The sequence below is a fragment of the Artemia franciscana genome, unplaced genomic scaffold (assembly GCF_032884065.1).
Source record: "Artemia franciscana unplaced genomic scaffold, ASM3288406v1 PGA_scaffold_52, whole genome shotgun sequence".
Classification (NCBI taxonomy): Eukaryota; Metazoa; Arthropoda; class Branchiopoda; order Anostraca; family Artemiidae; genus Artemia; species Artemia franciscana.
The window spans coordinates 42,450-64,979 of NW_027062693.1; the positions used below are offsets into that span (position 1 = coordinate 42,450).

A 22,530-nucleotide genomic window follows, 5' to 3' on the forward strand; every position below is an offset into this window, starting at 1 on the left:
AATGCTAGAAAATCCCGCGCCATTTTCATTGAATTTCCCTTCCCCCATGACATGTTCCTCCAAGAGAAGATCCTCCCACATAGCCTCCTCCCCTCAACCCCACCCCAAAAAATCCCCCTGAAAACGTCTGTACACTTCCCAATAACCATTACTGTATGTAAACACTGGACAAAGTTTGTAACTTGCAGCCCCTCCCCCAGGGACTGTGGGGGAATGAGTCATTCCAAAGGCATAGTTAATATGGTTTTCGACTATGCGAAACAAAATGGCTATCTCAAAATTTGGATCCGCTGACTTTGGGATAAAAATGAGCGTGGGAGGGGGCCTAGGTGCCCTCCAATTTTTTTGGTCACTTAAAAAGGGCACTAGAACTTTTAATTTCCGTTAGAATAAGCCCTCTTACGAGATTCTAGGACCACTTGGTCGATACGATGACCCCTGGAAAAAAAAATAAATAAACACGCACCGGTGATCTGTCTTCTGGCAAAAAATACGAAATTCCACATTCTTGTATATAGGAGCTTGAAATTTTTGCCGTAGGGTTCTCTTATACGCTGAACATGATGGTGTGATTTTCGTTATGATTCTATGACTTTTAGGGGGTGTTTCCCCCTATTTTCCAAAATAAGGCAAATTTTCTCAGGCTTGTAACTTTTGATGGAAAAGATTAAATTTGATGAAACTTATATATCTAGAATCAGCATGAAAATTCGATTCTTTTGATGTATCTTTTAGCATCAAAATTCCGTTTTTTAGAGTTTCGTTTACTATTGAGCCGGGTCGCTCCTTACTACAGTTCGTTACCACGAACTGTTTGATTATTGTTCTGAACTGATTTACCAACTTTCCTTTCCAAGACACCATTTGCATTTTATCGAAAATTTACTTGAAAAAATACCGATGAACACTGTCTGAAGAATCGTGGCAGTCTCTGTACGAACATGGAGGCAAATATAAAGGCAAAACTTACCTTCCATCTTCATTATTTTGATTTAAATGTTTCAAAAATACAAGATGGCGTTTTTGGGATGTTTTGGCAGTTCTGGGTACAAGAAGATGACTAAAACAATACTTTCACAGACAAGAACAAAGTAAAGGAAAAATCCTATCCAAAGCTTACTCAGATAACTAGCCTATTATTTTAGCTATTACCAATTGAGGAGGAGTCAGGGATAGATCCTATTTCTGAACTGGCTGCTGAGTCAATTTAATTTGTTAGCTTTCCTCAAATTTTTCTGTGATTTTTACAGAAAGCAATTGATAGCAAAAAAAAGCAAGGATACATACACTTGTGGAAACCTGTCTAGTTTATTTATTTCTGATACATTACATAGGCGACATACATTTAATAATCGACTGGCGGTAGAAGTGAATATTTTCTTTCTAATATATTCAAGGGTAAATTACATGACAACTCTTAGACCAGTCCGAACTATCACCAAATATCAAACACAGACTATTACTTTAACAGTAGTGACAGTCAAAACCACAGTTTCTGCCTATTGATATGTTTCAATAGTAAGCCCTATACTAAGTCAAAAATATACAGAAGTTTAATTTTAAAAATTTCACTTTTCTAAAAATTGAAATAAAAAATTAAAATGAAAACACCTTCACCTAATCATGCCTAGAATCTAAACATTATTTCTAGAAAGTTAAGATTTAATACAATATAGAAACTCTGACTATTTATTTTTACAATCTGCATATTCAAAAGGGATCTGTTCCTCAAGCCTTAGTTTCTTTTTATACATATTTTTTGTTTACAGATATGAACACTTTTTTCGCTTAAATAATTGTTTTCGGTAAGTCTTTAGCTATTTCGATAAAAGGGAGTAAGCAATAAAGCTTTATCTTATTCACTACGAGTTTTTCAAATTCTGATAAATCAGAAGATATTCCTCGAGCGTAATTTCTATGTGACAGAACAATAATGGATAGGATTGGAATTTTCCATTCATAGAATTCAAAAATTATTTTCTCTCCATATTCTGGTACACGAATTACATTGCTAAACCTTCTCCCCAGTGTGAGTTCTTTGGTGCTGATTAAACTCTTGTTAATACTGACTTTTTCTTTTTTGCATAGTATGTTAAACTCAAAACTTGATGTTGACTCCTTTTGTGTTTAGATAAATGATAACTTTCTCTGAAGCTTTTTTCACATATTTGACACTTGAATGGCTTTTCCCCAGTGTGAGTTCTTGTATGTCGAGACAAACCAAGTTTACAAGCAAAAGTTTTTAAACATCTGTCACATTCAAAAGGTTTCTCCTCATTATGGATTCTTTGGTGCCTAGATAAAAGGTAATTAGTTGTGAATCGTTTTTCACATACTTGACATGGGAATTGTTCCCCAGTATGCTTTCTTTGATGTTTAGAAAATTCAGAACTAAAAGTGAATCGTTTTTCACATACTTGACACTGAAATAGCTCCCCGGTATGCTTTCTTTGATGATGTTTAAAAAAATCAGAACTAGTAGTGAATTGTTTTTCACATACTCGACACTCATATGGTTTTTCCCCAGTATGAGTTCTACTGTGTACAGATAAAGCAGATCTACTAGTATAAGCTTTATTACATATATCACATTCAAATGGTTTCTCCCCAGTGTGAGTTCGTCTGTGTATGGATAAAGCAGATTTACAAGTATAAGTTTTCTTACAAATATCACACTCAAATGGTTTCTCCCTAGTGTGAGTGCGTCTGTGAACAGTTAAAGCAGAATTGCGTGCAAAAGTTTTCTTACATATATCACATTCGATAGGTTTTCCCATAGCATGAGTTCTTTCTAGTGGCAACACTTTTACCGAAAAACATGAGTCCTGCACACGATTTTCATTTTCTGTTATATTATCTTCAGCAATTTCGCAAAACTCAACCGCCAGTCCATGTTCAAAATCAAAATCCCTTTCTTGCTCAATATATACATTGGTAGAGCCTTGCAGAAAAGGTTCTCTGGAATCTTCTCTTGCTTGAGGATCTTGGAAAAACAAGTCCATGGTGATATCTAAAAAAAGAAAAAAAATAAATCATACATTTTCACAGAAGGGTAGGTGGAGGGGGGGGGTCAAATTAAAGCCATTTTAAATACTGGAAATTGGACATTGTGTGGGTATTCAAGCATCAAACGTATTTTGGAAACTTCTAGAGTATTTTCGTTATTAATTTGCTTGTAGATTACCTACTCCTTATGCCCAACACCCAGATATTACAGATTCGCCAATACGACAACCTTGGCCAACAGATTGCTAATTGTTTTAACTTGCCATCTTTGCAGCATTCCCTGGATTTTTCTTACCCACATACCGTGAACTTAATACCCTTGACCTTTGCAAGATATAGCAAATACGCCTTTTTGACATTCTAGATATATAAAGTGTATTTTTTTATGTATATTAATATCCATTAGAACTAACCACCAGCCGTTTTTGAAAATATTACAGGTTAGTCTTTTTTGCAAGATTGTCCAATTGTGTCTAGTTTGACAGTACCCTGAAAATTTCTACTTAACATCTTTAAGCATTCCAGGGATACTGAAGATCCACCCTTTTGAAAATATGGATTGAACAGTGCTTTTTTTTACTTACTTTAACAGCCCCCTCTGTATTCCTTAAAGTTTCTACTTAAAGTAGCAGGGACATCAAAATGAAAACATTGTAACTAGGACCCAACCAATTTGAATTTTTCGAGTATGATACCAATATACCAGTGGCGTACCGATACATTACCGAAATAATTTGCCAATAAATTCCCTTTCTGAAAAAACAACATTACCTAAATTTTAACCCCCCCCTCCCAATTGTTCTTCCATATTCATACTCATATGTTTCTCCCTGGTCTATTACGCACGAAAAAACAGCCTCAATGATCCACTATGGATTCGAAATTATTTGATTTTCCTTGCGTTTTCTGATCATTAGCTTCTGAACACACAGACGAAATGTTTGTGTGCTCACGTGCGAAAGATATAAATAATAAAAATTTAATCAAAGAAGCCAGTTTAGTCAACTTAACACAAATACATGAAAATCTGATTGAACAAAGCATAATATATTCATTAAAATTGATGATTCAAACCTAAACTTCAATAGCAAGATTTTGAATTTTAATCATTCAAATATTAACATGAAAACTTTACATTTATATGATATGATCTCTTACAAACGAATCCATGCTAGGCACACTGGATACAGGGGTATAGCTAGAGCTTTAAGTTTGGAAGAGGGATTTAATGAATGTATTGACAAAATCGTCCAGTATCTCAGCAATTGAGGACATACAAACTAAATTTCCAAGGGAAATATTCCAAGGTGTTGACGCCTTAAAACTCCCCCTCCCCACCTTAAAACATCCCCTTTCTTCCTTGGCTGTGACCCTAACTGGATATCATGGTCCTAACCAATTGAATATCAGATCTTTCACCCACTCAAGACAACATCTATTAAAAAGGAAGGTATGGTTGATTTGTAGTAAGGTTTTTTTTGTAGAGAGGATGCACAGTCTTTAAGTCACCACAAGCTTAGAACATTGCTGCACTGGGTGTGTATTGAAAAGCATTGACAATAGATATACTTTTACTTCGACCCACCTGTGCTGCTCTCTCTGCAATGGTCAGACTTAAAGGGTGGCTCTGATCCAAAGAATAGGACAAGCAAGAATAACCTGAGGATATCTGGTACCAATATCTAATATTGGTAAATTCAATAACACAGTACTGAACTAGCTTTCAAAGTGAGAACATCTCAAATAATCGGATTATATTGATTCAGAGTTCAAAGTAAAAGGATTTGGTTTGAGTTGGATATTTATGAACTACTTCGTCCAGTTAAGACCAGTGTTGAAAAAGGACTATATTTTTGAATAGTGTTACGCAACAGATTGATTTGATACGTTTTCTGTGTTACGCAAAAGATTGATTTGATACGTTTTGTAAAAGTACTATATCTAACTACTCAGTGACGAAGAGATTAAATGTGTTTTGGATACTTTTTCTGGATAATTTTAATGAGAAACAGACGAAGGTTGGCACGTCTATGAATAAGAAATACAATTAAAAGTGACGTTAGAACCGGTTTAACGGACTATGCTTTTGGATGGTCTTTGGGACTCGTAAGATGGGTGAGAAACTGATATTAAATGCAGTATTGAACTTCATTAGCAGAGCGCTTAGCGATGGCATTAAAATGGAATCAATTATCAAATCAGCGGTAGGCTACTACGACCATGAGACAATTATACTAGCTAAACGAATTCTCCGTACAGAACTTAACGAGCCTAATAGAGTAGTAATCCGTGCCAAAGATGAGGACAATATTCTCGAAATATCAAAAACCTTAGTAAACACCGCGAAGCAAAAAGTGAACATTCCTAAATTCGTGATATTCAGCCCCTGTGAAGTTCCCGCAATAGGCGATGCCGTTAGCGCCACAGCTATTTCTAAAATAAACGAAATGTCTAGGAAGCTGGACGGTGCTCTAGCAACGCTAACCCTTCCTCAAATGAGCCTGCCAAAGCCCTCTCAACAATCGTTAAATTGTGCACCCCCCTCAAAGCCACCATACGCTGTTATGGTGAAAAACCCACCAACTGACTTAAAGGCCCAAACGAACGCAAGGTTTTCTTGGACTCCACATGCCAGAAATCTGTGGAAGACGTTACGGAATTAAAGCGCACCAAAAACGAGAGGAAACTTGTCGTTCGAACTAAGACAGCAGCCACGAAAATAGATGAAACTATGAAAATATCAAGCCCAAGTATAAATGCCTCATTAAAAGAATCTGCTTATATCGACATGGTCAAGCGCGTGCTGGAGGATATCGATCACTCGAAGAATTAATACCAAAATGTACGAAGGTAACCCAGTGTGGAAAGTCGAGAACATATAAAGTATATTTTCAGACGCGGAGTGATCTTGAAGTTTTCCTTGAAAACTCGGTTAGAATTGGCTACGAACGATTACAAGCCCAAGAATTTGTTTTCGTTCCGCGCCGTTGTTTTAACTGCCACAGGATAGGCCATCTAGCTTCCAACTATGAAAACCCATCAACATGTTCAAAATGTGGCTCGCATGAGCACAATTCCACGCGCGAAGCTCTCTGCTCAAAACTCCCTTTTTGTGTAGAGTGTAAAGTGCCGGGTCATACCTGCTACAGTATTAGTTGTCCCAAAAAAGGCAACTACAGAAATCATGAGCAAGTGCTATAGCTTCATTTCATGGAACATCAATGGCTCGTTCATTGAGAAGCTCCCGGTCCTTAGTGATTTAAGTGTCGAACATGATGTAGTGTGTGTTCAAGAGTACTTTATTACCGTGCAAAGTGAAAACCTGCTAGAACTGAATCATACCACGAAGGTCTACAAAGTCCCAGCTAAACAGAGCTGCTGCTCAGGAGGCCTAGCTACGTTTGTTCGGTCATGTGTTCTGTCCAGTCTATTCGAAAAGTCTGACAATTTTCTCGCAGTACGAATTGAAAGTTGTGTAGTTATTAACGTGTATTTACCAACAGATTATAGAGATGAGCGTTCAGAACGTCTTTTTGCCCTTTCTTGTGAGAAACTAAATTCATGTATATCTAAAATTAAACGCCAGAGTTTTTCTTGTGTATTAATTGGAGATTTCAACTGCAACCTTTCTGAGATTTCTTCTCTACAATCATCTCGTACCTCTTTGATAAAGAATCTTTTTGGTGATTACCTTGCTGTGGTAGGAAAAGATAGGGATTTTACATATATTCACAGCTCCTGCAGTGTGTCAAATCTAGACCATGTTGCCATTTCTCATAATTTAACTGTTCAAAATGTTAGGGTAGTAACGGACTATCAAATTTCTGAAACTTGGAAACTCAACAGCCTAAATTTCGTCTTGATTGGCTTAAGGCTGATAAGCAACTATTTGCTCTGGCGACAGAAGAAATTCTTAATAAAATCCGTATTCCCTTTAATCTCCTCCAAAAACCGAAAAATCTCTCTAAAGAAGACGTCCGAATTTGTCTCAATATTTATTTTACTGAAATTTGTCACGCTCTCCTTCATGCTGAGAGGTTAGCGGTACCTAAAGTAAAAGCTCGTAAAGGGATGGTGCAAAATGGCCCGAAAATCATTCGCTTCTAGCCGCTTGTCATCGAGCAAAATTCTGGTTTTCGGTATGGAAAGACTGTGGGCGCCCGAGATCATTAATAGCATCAGACTGACTACGAAGCGTAGATTCTCGAAGGAGCTCTCCCTCAACCGCAAATCTCTCGTTGATAGCTATTCCACCCGTGCAAAACAGGATCGAAATTTTCTTTTCAAGTCTGTATCTTTGGCAAAGCCTACCCCTCTGTTGTCGCCGTCTGAAATCCCTGTTGAGGACTAGTATTCTTATTATGCGATTGAATTTGTTGCTCCTAACCCCCAGCTTGAAGACAAGTACGAGAGAGAATTGGTTGAGTTCCTTGATAAGCTTCCGCACGGTCATTTTGTTGTCAGTTTACTGTCGGTTATTCAAGCAATTCGTCGGTTGAACCATAAGTCTTCTTGCGGAATTGACCGTGTTAGCGCTATCCATATTAAACATGGTGGTCCGGTTCTCGCTATGCATCTTTCGCTTTTTATGCAGATGATCTTCACGCAAGGTGTTGTTCCCTCCTCCTTCTGCATAGGGGATCTTACCCCCATTCCGAAGAAAGGGAAAAATGACATCAAATGCTCGTCTTTCCGCCCCATTACAGTCGCCTCATCTTTATGTAAACTATTCGAGCTTCTATTCATTAATGAACTGGAAACTAAATGCTACACCCCGCCATGTCAATTCGGATTTAAGCACCGCACTGGTTGTGCCGATGCCTTGACGGCTGTAGTGAGTGTGCTACTCGATGCGGATTTTTCTGGAGAGAGCATAGCCTTAGCTAGTCATGACATCAGCCGTGCATTCGATTCACTCATACACGCTGCAATGTTATTAAAAGCTTCACAACGAGGTCTGAATCCCAGTTCGATCCCTACGTGATATGTACTCGAGGCTGTCCATTCGCCTAAAGCTTCCTCCTGACAAAAATTTGCCTCCCCGGCCTCATGAAAAATTGATCCCCGTTTTGAAAGGTGCCCGCCAGGGAGCTGTCTCCTCTCCTCATTTGTTTAATAATTATGTTCTTCAAGCACAGGATAGACACCTCCTTAGTATGCTACGCCGATGACGCCTTGAACTTAAGTGGAACATTGCAAAAAGCTTCTGACATCTTTGAAACGCTTAAAACCGAATATCCAAAACTTGGCCTCAGTTTTAACACTGAGAAAAATGAGACAGTTCTCTTCAGTTGGCAAAAAACACCACACGTGCTTTCACTGCTTTTTGGTGAAAATCTCGTGAATACTGCTGACCACATAAATTACCTCGGAGTTCTTATTGGCTCGTCTCTAAGGCATACACGTCTTCTACTGATCAAACACCTCAATCGACGAATCTCCGGCTCGTATGATTCCATAGTCCCTGCTAAATCCCGTTTTAGCCACCCCCTCCTTGCCAGCCTATACAACGCTACTGTGTTACCTTATATTCTGTACCTGGCATCATTTTGGTAACTATTCTTGAAGGCTGAACTGTCTAAAATCCGTGCGCTTTTCTTCCGTTTTGCAAAATACCTCCTACGTTTTCCTCCCTGGTACAGAAACTCAATCCTCATTAAAAAGTATCACATAACCAACCCTCATGTTGCAGTTGAAAACTTAATCAAAAGACACAATATTAAAATAGTAGATCACGATTGGTATAATCTCCTTTTACAATAGATCTGTTTTCGTTTTATCCATTTTAGTGCTATTTTGTTTGCCCTTTTATTAGTTGAGTCTCTTTCTAGTTATGTCTCTTCTGATATAATCTTATATATTTTCTTATATTTATATTGTTCGTGCTCCTTTTTTTTTATTTTGTATGATTGACGGGTTTTCAAATAAATAAATAAATAAATACCAGCACTGACCCTCATATTGGTCCAATAATATTGGTCAGCCAATATATATATATTGGTTGGGCCCTAATTTTTACCACAAAGATCAAACAAGGGTCTATCTGTACTTGTAAACGAGGGTTTTCAATGATTTTCATAAAATATTAAAAGGGAGTTTTATTGCAGAAAAAGTTCGCCAGTGTTTCCAAACCAAACCGTAAAAACAATACGTGGAAACTAATCTGATAAACGTGATAATATTTTTAGCACTTAAAAATTCGAAGATGGTGCATAAAACGTCCAAACAAATTAATTGCACAAGTAGTCAGCACTGACTACCAAAAAAGTAGTCAGAATTATATAAAATGCTATTTTAAATAAATTTTGATAAATAACAGCTTGAAAACATTTACTTAACAATTTATAAACAAACAGAATACTTTTTTAAAGCTAAATTACAAAGAATAAATGCCAGGTCAGAGGGTTAAATCTGCTTCAAATAAGGAAAAAATATCATGTATGCACACAGGAATATTCTTGGTTGCATTTATTAAGAAGAAGTCATAACTTAAAATGAACGAAAACCACTGCTATACAGTTAATGCAAAACATTAGAAAAAAAATAGTTTTAAATGAATAAGTTCTTCACATTTTCAAATGTTTGTAGAATTCTGAAAAACTAGCACTTCACTGAGAATACAATGAATAAACGAAGGCCAATGCTAGCTACAAATGCCTATTAGACATGTTTTATGTTGACAAGATTTAAAAAATCACTAAGTTCTTCTTTTAAAATAAATGGCAACATAAAACCAACAAAAATGACTCCTTGGCATTTGTTACCAGGGCCCAACCAATAGAGATACTTGAGGTTTGATATCAATATTGATATACTGGTATTTTACCAATGTGATACCAATATAATTTGCTGGTGTTTTTATTTCTGAAAAAACAGCTTACATAAAGTTTAAACCCTACATTCTCTGCCCATATTCACACTCACAAGTTTCTCTCTGATCTATTACATACCGAATAAAAGCCTCAATAATCCAGATAATACAAAAAAGAAGTATTTAGAAAGGATTTAGAAAAACACCTAAACCAAAATAAAGTTAATTTGGATGAGAAAACCATTTTATGCTGGTTAAGATAAAAAAACAGAAATACATGAAAATCTGATTAAAAGAAGTATGAGATATTTATTGATACTAGTTATTCAAAATTCAAATTTCAGTAATGTGAATTTGTATTTTAAATTTTCACATATTAATGCGAAAATTTTAAAATTATATGATACAGTCACTTACTAAAAAAATGTATGGTCTCTTAAAAGGTGTGCTAACCCACCTTGGGCAGCACATGGTACCAACATAAGTTTTACCATACAATTTTAATTATCAAAAAGTCTTAGGCAAGTGTAGTTTTCAATAAAGAACAAGCTATTCGAAAAACTGCCAAATTGTAAAAGCATCAAGGGCCACTATGTCTGAAACATTTTGTTTCAAAATATGTTGCATAAATTTTAAACAACTTGTTTTTATTTCTTTTAAGTATCAGTTTTACTTTTCAGTTTCATGAAAAAGACTTTGTCATTTTAAGGTATTTTTTTATATACACAATAAAACTTTTGAAAAGAGTATTGTCCAATTTAGGCAGAGACAAAGAAGTCATCATGCTTTTTGCTAAAATAGGGTAGGCTATTATATACATAAATACATAAATACATTAATACACACACAAACACACACACACACACACACACACACACACACACACACACACACACACACACACACACATATATATATATATATATATATATATATATATATATATATATATATATATATATATATATATATATATATATATATTGAAAATATATAATATAAAAATATATAATGAAAAAAGAAATCACCAATGCACCAGCACAAACACATACACAAAAAAAGACAAAAGGGGAAAAGGAAGACTGTTTTCCTACATTAGTAATTAATATAGATCAGTGCTTGAATGAGGCATTAACCCTACCCATCCATACAATTAAATAGGTCAAACAGCATAGCCATACACAATCAACCATAAGACTTGTTCCCGTTTTTTATATAACAAGTAGGACCAAAAGAAGTGCTCGTTATTGCACTTTTGTCGTTTTTACTCCACTGGCAAGTGCACTAAAGCAAAGTTTAATTTTCAACATTTTCCTATATATAAGTTAGTATCAAGCAGGCATTGTTTTTGGGTGATAGCCTACATATTTATGTCCCTTCTTCCTTTTGCAAAAAATCTATATATACTTATATATATATATATATATATATATATATATATATATATATATATATATATATATATATATATATATATATATATATATATATTTTCAATAAAGCACTTGTTTATTTGCAGTCCTTCCTTGTTCCATCCTGATTATTTGAACTGTTGTTATTTTGAACATCTTGTAATTTGAACTTTTCTTCCAGTCCCTTGAGTTTCAAATTACTAAGAGTCGACTGTATCACCACTCTATCCGAATTTTATGTCATTTTCCCAATATATATCTTGATAGAAAAAATTTATATTCAGGATCGAAAATTGCCTTAAATCTTCAAAAGAAACAAAAATCTTTGATTCAATTAGTCAAACTGAAGGCAACAAGGAAAAGGCTTACAAAAAGCATATGTAGTATTTTGCTAAGATTCTAAGCAATCTAACTGATCACGGTGAAGAAAACAAGAATCTTTCAGGACATATCTAGAGTACTCTCTGCTGAACTGAAAAATTTTGATTTCAAGGCAATTTATTAACAGGAAATGTTGTAAAAAAAACAAGATTTAAGAGCTCATATGGCACGAGTGATGAGGTTGGAAGAGCCAAGAGCTCATATTGCATAAGCTCTAGCAAAATTCTAAGAATCAATAGATTGATTTAAAAGGAATATCAGAGGCTTAATGCTAGTCAGGATTTAAAATAAGAACTCTGAGACACAAGGTCCTTCTAAATATGAAAATTCGTTAAAATCCGATCACCCACACGAAAGTTAAAAATACCTCATTTTTTCTAATGTTTCCTCTCCTTTAAGCTCCCCAGATAGTCGAATCGGGGAAAACAACTTTATCAAGTCAATTGGTGCACGTCCCTGGCACGCCTACAAATTTTCATTGTCCTAGCACATCCAGAAGCACCAAACTCACCAAAGCACTGGACCCCCCCCTAACTCCCACAAGAAAGCGGAACCAGTCCGGTTAAATCAATCACATATCTACGACATTAACTTGTTCTATCCACCAAGTTTCATCCTGACCTCTCCACTCTAAGTGTTTCCAAGATTTCCATATTTCCCCTTCAACTCCCCCCAGTGTCAACAGATCTGGTCGGATTTAAAATAAGAGCTCTGAGACCCTGAGACAAGAGTTCCTTTTAAATATCAGATGTCATTAAGATCTGGTCACCCATTCTTAAGTTAAAAACCCTCAATTTTTCCGAATTAACACCCCCTCAACTCTCCCAAAGAGGGCGGGTCCGTTCCAATTATGTCAATCACGTATCTAGAACTTGTGCTTATTCTTCCCATCACGTTTCATCCTGATCTCTCGGCTCTAAGCGTTTATCATGATTTCTATATCCCCCCTCCAGCCACCATGTCCCCAGATTCGATTCAAATTTAAAACGGAGCATCTGAGACATAAGATCTTTCTATATCAGATTTCATTAAGGTCCGATCACCCATTCCTAAGATAAAGATACCTCAATTTCCATGTTTTCCAAAATTTCCGGTTTCCCCTCAAACTTCCTTAAATGTCACCGGATCTGGTCGGGACTTAAAATGAAAGCTCTAAAGCACAAGATCCTTGTAAATACCAAATTTCATTAAGAGCTGATTACCTATTTGTAAGTTACAAATACTTCATATTTTCTAATTTTTCCTCTCCTTTAAGCCCCCCAGATGGTCGAATCGGGGAAAACAACTTTATAAAGTCAATTTGTGCAGGTCCCTGACACGCCTACAAATTTTCATTGTCCTAGCACATCCAGAAGCACCAAACTCACCAAAGCACTGGACCCCCCCCCCTAACTCCCAAAAGAAAGCGGAACCAGTCCGGTTTAATCAATCACATATCTACGACATTTGCTTGTTCTATCCACCAAGTTTCATCCTGATCTCTCCACTCTAAGTGTATTCCAAGATTTCCAGTTTCCCCCTTCAACTCCCCCCAGTGTCAACAGATCTGGTCGGGATCTAAAATAAGAGCTCTGAGACCCTGAGACAAGAGTTCCTTTTAAATATCAAATGTCATTAAGACCTGGTCACCCATTCTTAAGTTAAAAAAACCTCAATTTTTCCGAATTAACACCCCCCACCAACTCCCCCAAAGAGGGTGGATCCGTTCCAATTATGCCAATCACGTATCTAGAACGTGTGCTTATTCTTCCCATCAAGTTTCATCCTGATCTCTCGGCTCTAAGCGTTTATCATGATTTCTATTTCCCCCCTCCAACCACCATGTCCCCAGATTCGATTCGAATTTAAAATGGAGCATCTGAGACATAAGATCTTTCTATCCGATCACCCATTCTTAAGATAAAGATAATTCAATTTCCATGTTTTCCAAAATTTCCGGTTTCCTCTCAAACTTCCTTAAATGTCACCGGATCTGGTCGGGACTTAAAGTGAGATCTCTAAAGCACAAGATCCTTGTAAATTTCAAATTTCATTAAGAGCTGATTACCTATTCGTAAGTTACAAATACCTCATTTTTTCTAATTTTTCCAAATCAGCCCCCCCCTCAACTCCCCCAAAAAGTGCATATCCGGTCCGGTTATGCCAGTCATGTATCTTGGACTTGTACTTATTCTTCCCACCGAGTTTCATTGTGATCTTTCCACTCTAAGCCTTTTCCAAGATTTCCGGTCCCCCCAACTCCCCCCCCCCCCCCAAATGACACTGGATCTGGTCGAGACTTGAAATAAGAGATCTGAGTTACGAGCTCCTTCTAAATATGAAATTTCATTAAAATCCGATAGCTCTTCATAATTTAAAAATACCTCATTTTTTCTAATTCTTCAGAATTAACACTCCCCCAAAGAGAGCGGATCCGTTCCAATTATGTCAATCACGTATCTAGGACTTGTGCGTAGTTTTTCAACCCAAGATTTTAGGTTCCTCCTCCAGCTCCCCCAAATATCACCAGATCTAGTCAGAATTTAAAACATGAGCTCTGAGACACGATATTCTTCTAAATATCGAATTTCATTAATATACGATCACCCGTTTGTAAGTTAAAAATGCTCAATTTTTTCTAATTTTTCCAAATTAACCGTCCCCCACTCTCCCCAAGATGGTCGAATCAGGAAAACGACTATTTCTAATTTAATCTGGTCTGGTCCTTGATACACCTGCCAAATTTCATTGTCCTAGCTTAACTGGAAGTTCCTAAACTAGCAAAACCAGGAGTGACAGACAGAAAGACCAACAGACTGACAGAATTTGCAATTGCTATATGTCACTTGGTTAATACCAAGTTCCATAAAAACACAACATGTTATAAGATCCCTAAGTAGAATAACTGAAAAGTATGCTTCTACATGTCATCTGTGTGAGCTTATATAGTGCCACATAAGATTCAAAAATGAAAACAAATATATGAGGAGAGTGCCACCATGAGGAAACAGTATCAAGTGTACAATACACCTAACTCGAAAAATATATATGATGATAAAAATATATAAAAACAGATAAATAAGATATAGTACAAGTTCAAAAAAATAAAATGAAAATACATTTCCAAAAACATTTATTCTAGATTGTTTTCTATTATATTATTAGCAAAACATCATTTTTTTTTACTATAATGTTCATTTACGAGTGGAATGTTCTTTTCACAGAGATTAGCATTTCCCTTTTTCTTCCAATAGTCATGATTTTGAATCATTGGACAGCCTTTAGAAAGATACATTACAATAATCTTCCATTTTCAATTTAAAACACCATTACTTTGCATAGCAATTAAGTTTTAGCTATTACAGTTGACCAATAAACAGGTGAAAACAGGAGGAAAACTGAGAAATGAATATCAGATTCATCTAGTGGTACAAGTTGGAAACAACCAAGGTAAAAATACCTAAGTGGATTCAGTACTTCAAAATAAGCATGTGACCTTCAATGTTGGGTAACCATAAAAAGACAAAGGCCCCGCTAGCATGTTTGACAAGGGGACTACCAATCATTACATAATGTTCCTGTTTAGCTGACTTTAGAATTTACTTAGAAGGCATGCTTGAATTCTTTAGGGGCAGTCGTTTCATGAACTTTAAAAACAAAGTTCTATTATATTTAATAAAAAAAAAACAAAAAACAACGGGATTAAGACTTTTAGATGATGCGCAATTTCTAAAAATGGAACATCTGTATATCTGGTGCACCAAAAGTTTCACATAATTTTGTCTCGGATTTCCAGGGAGAGTAGTAGTTGGATTATACTTTAATGTCATATATTTGGTTTTCCTACCCTATACAAGTTAAGGCAAGACCACCAAATAAATCCTAAAGAGTTTCACCATGCACAAATAAAAATGTTTCCAATGGATATTATATGGTGACCCCTTAAGGTAATACATTGCCTTAAGGCAATATAGCAGAATTTATACTTTCAACAAGTTTGTCATTTCTTTGGAAAAAATAGCACTTGGAGTATAAAACAGCCTTTATTCAGCTTCATTGGTTAATTTGCTTCAAATATTCTTATCTCATCATTTGAATCTCTTCACTTTACAAACAAAATTCCCAACAAAAATTAAAATAAGTGGACTGGGGAAAAATAGTAATAATGATAATGCAGTGAAGATTAGGAATCATCCTATTTCACTGCCTAAGATTAGGGGTAAACTTTCTCAAGTTAAAATACACACAGAGCTCAGTTAATCTATGAAATAAACTATTTCATTGAAGCCAAATGTATATTCTTCTGCAGGCTCTAAAATATAAGTGCTAAGGAGCAGAGTAATTGTATGTAAATTGGCCAGGATGTAGGGGTAACTTTTGAGCCGATTGAAACGCTTAGAAAAAAGAAAGAAAAAGGTCTACAAAAGAGGCTCTCTAGAAGGAGCCATGCTGTAAAAAAGGAAAAAAAATGTTTGACTGCTAATTTTCTATTCTTTTTTTTTGGTTTTGTATGTTTTAACAATTTATTCCTAGCATCCACTTCTAATGCTTTCATATAAAACTAGACTAAATAAAAAAAAAGAAAACCAAAACAATGATGGAACTAATATTTTATAATATACAGCAAGTATCAATGAATCATAATCCCTTGTCCTTTCTGATCTTGTTAGTTTCTTGAATAAATTTAGATCCATTGTTGTTTTAGCTTATTTTACATAGCTTAGGGTCATATGGGACCATTAGAATGGGGCTGTGGAAAAATAATCAAAAATGTGGAAAAAATATAAATGAACATAAATAAATAAATTTAAAAATGTCCCTCTTTTTTTATTCTAATATGTCTCCTAATAGGGAGCATGTATTTCAGAACTTTATTATCTAAAGTTTTCCAAGATTGTAGTCAAAACTAAGCATTCTAAACCTATATAGTTAAACCCCCAAGGCTCACCTAGTGCCTAATCTGGGCCAGAAATTCTGATTAAAATGTATCTTTCCTATACATGCACAGCAGGTTCATGATTTTGGACCTTATGTGTGTAGGGTTAGACAGTTATGATTAGCTTATAGCTGGGAATAGACCAGTTGGGATTGACTAAAATAAAAATCTTAGAAAAAATCTGGTCTTTAAACACTTGAATTTTGACAAAGTTTTCCTCAGCACCCTACCCTATTCAAATACAATTATTCTGTTTCACAATACATTTCTTGGTAAAATTTAAGTTTAGCTACTTTTTGTTAATTCGGAAAGAAGTTAGGATTGGAAAATGAAAATTCCAGTAATAAATCAAGGGGCAAAAACATACTCTAGGAATGTATTACCAAGCTTCCATGTTAGCCCTCTTCTGATTTCTAGTATTAGAAATTTACCTTTTGAAATTTTGGCCAAACAGCATTTTACCTTATTTTTGGCTGTCAGTTTTTTTTATGTCAGGTTTTAGTTCTGAATATACAATTACTTTAATTTCAGTAGGATTTTAAACCATATTGTTTTTTTCCTAAATTTAGGTGATCTTTGAAACCTCATAAACTGGGATTGAAAAAGGTTGTGAAGCTGAAAACAGATTCCTTGTACTTTATTTAAGCAGAAGATGTGTTCTGCAAGGTTTCACTTTTGTCAAGAAGTTTTGTCAAGAAGTAAACTTTGGTTTATACTAATGAAATAAAACATAAAATTATGAAAACATAAAACTTTATCAACAAAATTAAGAAAACTACAGAAATGTGTGCCCAGAATGCAGAAATGTCACTAAGAATCGTATTTAAACAAGCCATGCCTTCTGCCATTACTGCCACCCATGGCATGTGCTCTGCTAGGTATGATTTAGATGATGGCAGGATGTATTTTGGAGCTGTTTATTCCTCCACTCTGCAGAACTCCACATTCTCTCAAGATGCAAATGGTATTCTACTGTGAGCAAACCACATATTGACATGCAAACCAACTCATTTCATACACGGTCTAGTTGTACACTTTCAAAAAGGGTCTTTATTGAAAGAATATAAAGTCATTCTGTGTCCACTGATGTATGTTTTATTTTGGGCAACACACCCTTATCCTAAAAAAAAAAGTCTAAATGCCTCTTCTTTAGTCCTTGGCAAATCCCAAATTGTCCTTTAAACATCCATGGTCCACTATTTCCTATCAACACAGATTACAAACTGAATGAATTTCCCCCCCTTGCTCTGAAAAACTGGTTATTTCATTAGCATTAACCAAACTTTACTTTGAAACAGAACATAAGTGTGGTGGCTATAAGACAGAAGTAGTCCATAGACATACCCCTGAAAGTTTAGTTTTCCTAGCCTAACCCCTCTCCAAGAAGCCAAAAGTAGCTGAACTAGAGTTACACTGAAAATACCAGAAAATCCAAGGGTACTTATCAATTACATGAAACATACTCAAGAAGTGAAGTTTGGTTAGTGCTAATGAAAATAAAATATGATGAAAATAGAATAGTTTATAAGCAAAATTGTGAAAACTACTGCTAGGAAATATGCTCCCAGAATGCAGTGTTACACTTCCAAAAATGTTGCTTCTCAAAAGAGTAAAAAATCATGGTGTGTCCACTAATGCAGTGTTACATTTTGGGCAACAATCCCTTATCCTGTAAAAATGTGATTTCCTGTTCTTTGATCCTTGACAATTCCCAAATCTCAATTTGAACATCCATGGTGAGACATTATATTCTATGACTATTCAAAGCAAACTAGCCTAACTGGTGTCCCCAACAACTCTGCTAACAATGAACTAAAATGAACAAGGTCAAGAACTACATTAATAATGGACTTTTCTTTGCCTTTGAAACAGTCAACCAAAGCCAATTTAATAATTCATAAATGACATTCACAATTTTGCTAATAAAGTATTCTATTGTCATCATATTTAATTGTCACCAAACTTCACTTCTTGTGTGTGTTTTATGTAATAGAAAAGTACCAATCCAAGATAGCAAAAAAACTAGAATTTTGCCCTTTTTTTTAGATTAAATCTACCCAAGCTTGACTGTGTCTGTGATTAGGATAGCCTATAACTTTAAGATCTTATGTTAAAGATTAGACAAATTTTCTAAGATTAGATCCAAGCTTGAAATGCATAGCCAAGATCAGGTTCTACTGTTGTTTCACAGTATATTTGAAATTGTGAGAGTTGTATATGGTTAAAATATTCAAAATAGGCCAATCTCATACTTGTTAAAAGATTTTGACACATTCAATGGTTGTAGTTGTAGTTGTAGAGAAATACGCTCGGCTTTCGCCCACTGCGTCACCAAACAATAATTAAACTTAAATCATAGAAACGAAAAGAACATACAAATCAAATAAATCAAATCATCTTCTCTTCTCACCACACTCTTGTGACTGAAAAAAAAAAAAAGTGAAATTACAACCAGTTGAAAATCTTTGTTGAAGACACAAAAACTCCCAATGCCTCCAACATTTTTAACTCCTTATCTTTACTAACAATAGTGAAACCTAAAACGAGAGGAGTGGACGTCTTCAGGCCCAATGATTCAATTTTTCTTATCAGAATATTTCTCTCAGTTGTGAAACAAGGGCATTCTGAGAGAATGTGATCTATTGTTTCATCAATATTTACACACCTATAAAAAGGGCATGACTTGCTATCTGTAAGATGATATAGAGCTTGACGAGATCTGGTCATTGCATGACCAGTTCTCAGACGGAAAATAGAGTTTGCAATTTTCCTATTTGGGTGGATAAGGTGATGTGGGATATAATGCCCCTCAAAAGACAAAACATAAATATTTGTTGTTGCAATACATGTATTATTAATTCTAAGAGAACTTGCAGCAGAGGTTATTAACTTTGAAGTTTCATTTACAGTGAGAGCAACCTTCCAAGTAATTGGGTGGTGGATAGCCTGTTTTGCAATACTGTCAGCAATTTCATTTCCCTTAATCCTTATGTGAGAAGGAACCCAGACCATTTTCAGTTGAAGACCATCAGAAGACATTATTTTCTGAATCTTTCCCTGTAGATGAACAATAATTGGAATAACACTTCCTTGCCTCTTTTTTAGATCAGAAAGAACACTTTTAGAGTCAGAAAAGATAACAAATGCACCTGATCCTACTTCCAGCACTGTATCCAAAGCTTTTTGGAGAGCAAGACATTCTGCATGGAAAATGGAGATTCCATCTGAAACTCTAATCCCAACTGATGAGCCATTCCACTCAGAAAAAATGCCTTCCCATCATTTGAGACAGATCCATCAGTAAATATCTTTTTCCAATTATAAAATTCAACCATTTTAGCTAGTGTAAGTTGATGAAGGATTAGACAATTCATTTTATTCTTAGGACAATCCATGCCAGGGATTTTTATATCTATAACATTATCAATGCTATTAGGAGGGTTGGGAGATATCTGGGTCTGACAAGAAAAGATTAGGTTTTCAGGAACACCTATACCATTCAGCAAGGAGACCAACTTGATCATGGCTGGACTACTATATGTCTTCCGATTTTCATAGAGAAATGTATGATTTATGAGACACTCCTTGAGAACATGGAGGTTTTAGTTAGTATTTACTTTCATAAAGTATTTAGAAGAAAGTTTGAAGAATCTTTCTTCTAAAGAAGGTTAACCTCATTGAACAGAGCTGCAATAGGAGTACTTTTTAGTGCACCTGTGATTAATCTCAGGCCATGGTGAACTATTGATTAAATTTTAGAAATTACCTTTTTTGAAGCTGAGTAATAGACAGGGGGACAATATTCAATCTTTCCATATATTATAGATGTGAATAGTTTTCGAAGACCATCTTGGCTAGCTCCCCACTTTTGCCCAGCAACAGCACGCATAAAATTCAGTCGTTTTTCAAGTGCATCACAAAGAAAAGAGATATGATCATTCCAATTTAACTTACTATCCAGCCACATACCAAGAAATTTCACATTCCTGGCAAAATGAATTTGTTGTTTATATAGAGTCAGATTAATTGAGAGACAATCTTGCCTAAGGTCAATTTTCTTAGAAAAAACCATGCCAGTGGTCTTTGGGATAGAAAAAACCAGATTTTTTGTATTAAGCCAATGGTGAAATGGTCACATTCAATGGTGAAACAATCAACTTTCTAGAATTGCGTTTGATTCGACTCGTAAAAGTTAACTTAAAAGCTGAATTTTTTCTCTGCTGCCGTTTTATTTAGTAAGAAGTCGACCTAGAAAGTCAACACAGAATTGCGAATCGAACGCTTCAATAGCAAAAAATTTAGATATGTGAAATCGTTTAGTCTAAAGACAACTGTTACTAGTGGAAATAATCTTAGCTTTTCAGTGACCTGTAAGTAATCTTATGCATATTCCTTAGGGTTTTTGGTGTTCTAGGCCCATCTTGCATAGGCTAAGCTTAATAAGGAATCAGAAGAAAATGTTTACGTTGTTAAAAACGTTGGTTTTTAGGAGGGCAGCTATCACATTGGTTAGTTATTCAAATATTACCAAATCAAACAGGCCTAGTTTCTAAACCAACCTATAATTTTTAGTTGAAAAAAAATAGAATGGTTAGGTCAATGCCTATATTATATAGTATATATTCATTGAGATTGCTGTCTAAACTGGATTTTTAACATAACGTAGGGGTAAAATTTTACTTTAGCTACTTTTGGCTATCTTTGAAAGAGGTTAGGTTAGGAAAATGAAACTTTTAGGGATGTGTCTAGAGGCTAGAGTATGGGTAAATTTATAGCAAACAGTATTACTGGCTTTTGTATAAAGTGAATATACCACTTGATGCGTTTTTTATGCTCTTTACAAATATAATAATTGCTTCTACCGGAAATTCATATTTTAAGCACTTTTCGACCTCTTAAAAAGGACCTAAATATGGAGTATAAAAAAGGCTTAAAACATTGGTCTCAAACTTTATAACATTGGACTCAAACTTACAGTTTCATTATAAATCCATTTTTTTAATGATATATTATCCACAAGCACTGAATGCTATGGCGTTTTCTTCTTCCTTGTTGCCGAAATTTCAATTAAAGCATGCGTTTTTGGGTCATTTTTTACAAAATAGTAAGATATTTGAAATCACAAATCTGTAATAGTTTAGAAACAAATTTGGGCTATGTATTCGCACATCAGGGGGGTGGGGGTAAAGCATAGCATATATTAAATATGTAAACTAACCATTACTGCATTTAATATTGTTAAATTTACAGCAAACAGTATAACTGGCATTTGTAATAGCCAGCTTTCATATTTTGACCAAAAACGCATGCTTTTATTTAAAATTTGCTGTCAAGGAAGAAGAAAGCACCATAACATTGATAAAATTTATTTATCCAATTTAATTGTGGAAAATCACTGCTTGTGGATAATGTAACATTAAAAAAATGGATTCGTAATGAAATGGTAAGTTTGAGTCCAGTGGTTTAAAGTCTGAGACCAATATTTTAAGCCTTTTTTATACCCCATATTTAGGTAATTTTTAAGAGGTCAAAAAGTGCTTAAATCTGAATTTCCAATAGAAGCAATTATTATATTTGTAAAAAGCATAAAAAAACGCATCAAGTGGTATATTCATTTTATACAAAAGCCAGTAATACTGTTTGCTATAAATTAACCAAAGTATGTCCCAGGAAAGTATTTAAAGTACCTACCTCCACTTCTTTCTCCTCTAGAGGGTCCTGAAATTTTTGTCTACATCAATTTTTGGTTATCAGTTTCTTTCTCTCTGGCCTTAGTTCTGAAAAGACAATTCCTGTTGATTTAACAGAACTTTAAGCAATAACACTGGGTTTTTCTAAATTTAGAAATAATATTTGATGCCACCTGATTGTAGGTTAAATATATGGCTGATATTATTTATTCTCCAATAATTTCTGTTTTATTTCATTTCATTCATGTCAGTTGCTTTCTGTTAAAAATACATTAACTTTTTTTTTAATCAATCTTCTTTTGTGAAAAAAAAATT

General features: G+C 35.0%; 1 protein-coding gene across 2 annotated transcripts; it reads right to left on the bottom strand.

Moving 5' to 3' along the window:
- Positions 1-1,289: 1,289 nt before the first annotated feature.
- On the bottom strand, positions 1,290-22,321 carry LOC136041969 (zinc finger protein 39-like). 2 transcript variants are annotated; one of them, XM_065726789.1, is made up of 2 exons: positions 22,217-22,321; positions 1,290-3,010 (listed from the first exon to the last, which is right to left on the bottom strand). In XM_065726789.1, the coding sequence occupies exon 2, from the start codon at positions 3,000-3,002 to the stop codon at positions 2,049-2,051; it is 954 nt and encodes a 317-aa protein (XP_065582861.1). In that variant the 5' UTR covers positions 3,003-3,010; positions 22,217-22,321; the 3' UTR covers positions 1,290-2,048. The 2 variants fall into 2 exon arrangements, with proteins under 2 accessions (XP_065582861.1, XP_065582860.1); XM_065726788.1 differs by lacking the exon at positions 22,217-22,321 and adding an exon at positions 18,778-18,948.
- Positions 22,322-22,530: the final 209 nt, after the last annotated feature.

Coding starts and splice junctions, on each gene's coding strand:
- LOC136041969 (XM_065726788.1), bottom strand. CDS start 18,799: ATGTGTCAAAATCTTTTAACAA. Junction 3,011..18,777: donor GTGTCAAAATCTTTTAACAA/GTATGAGATTGG, acceptor TTCTTTTTTTAG/ATATCACCATGGACTTGTTT.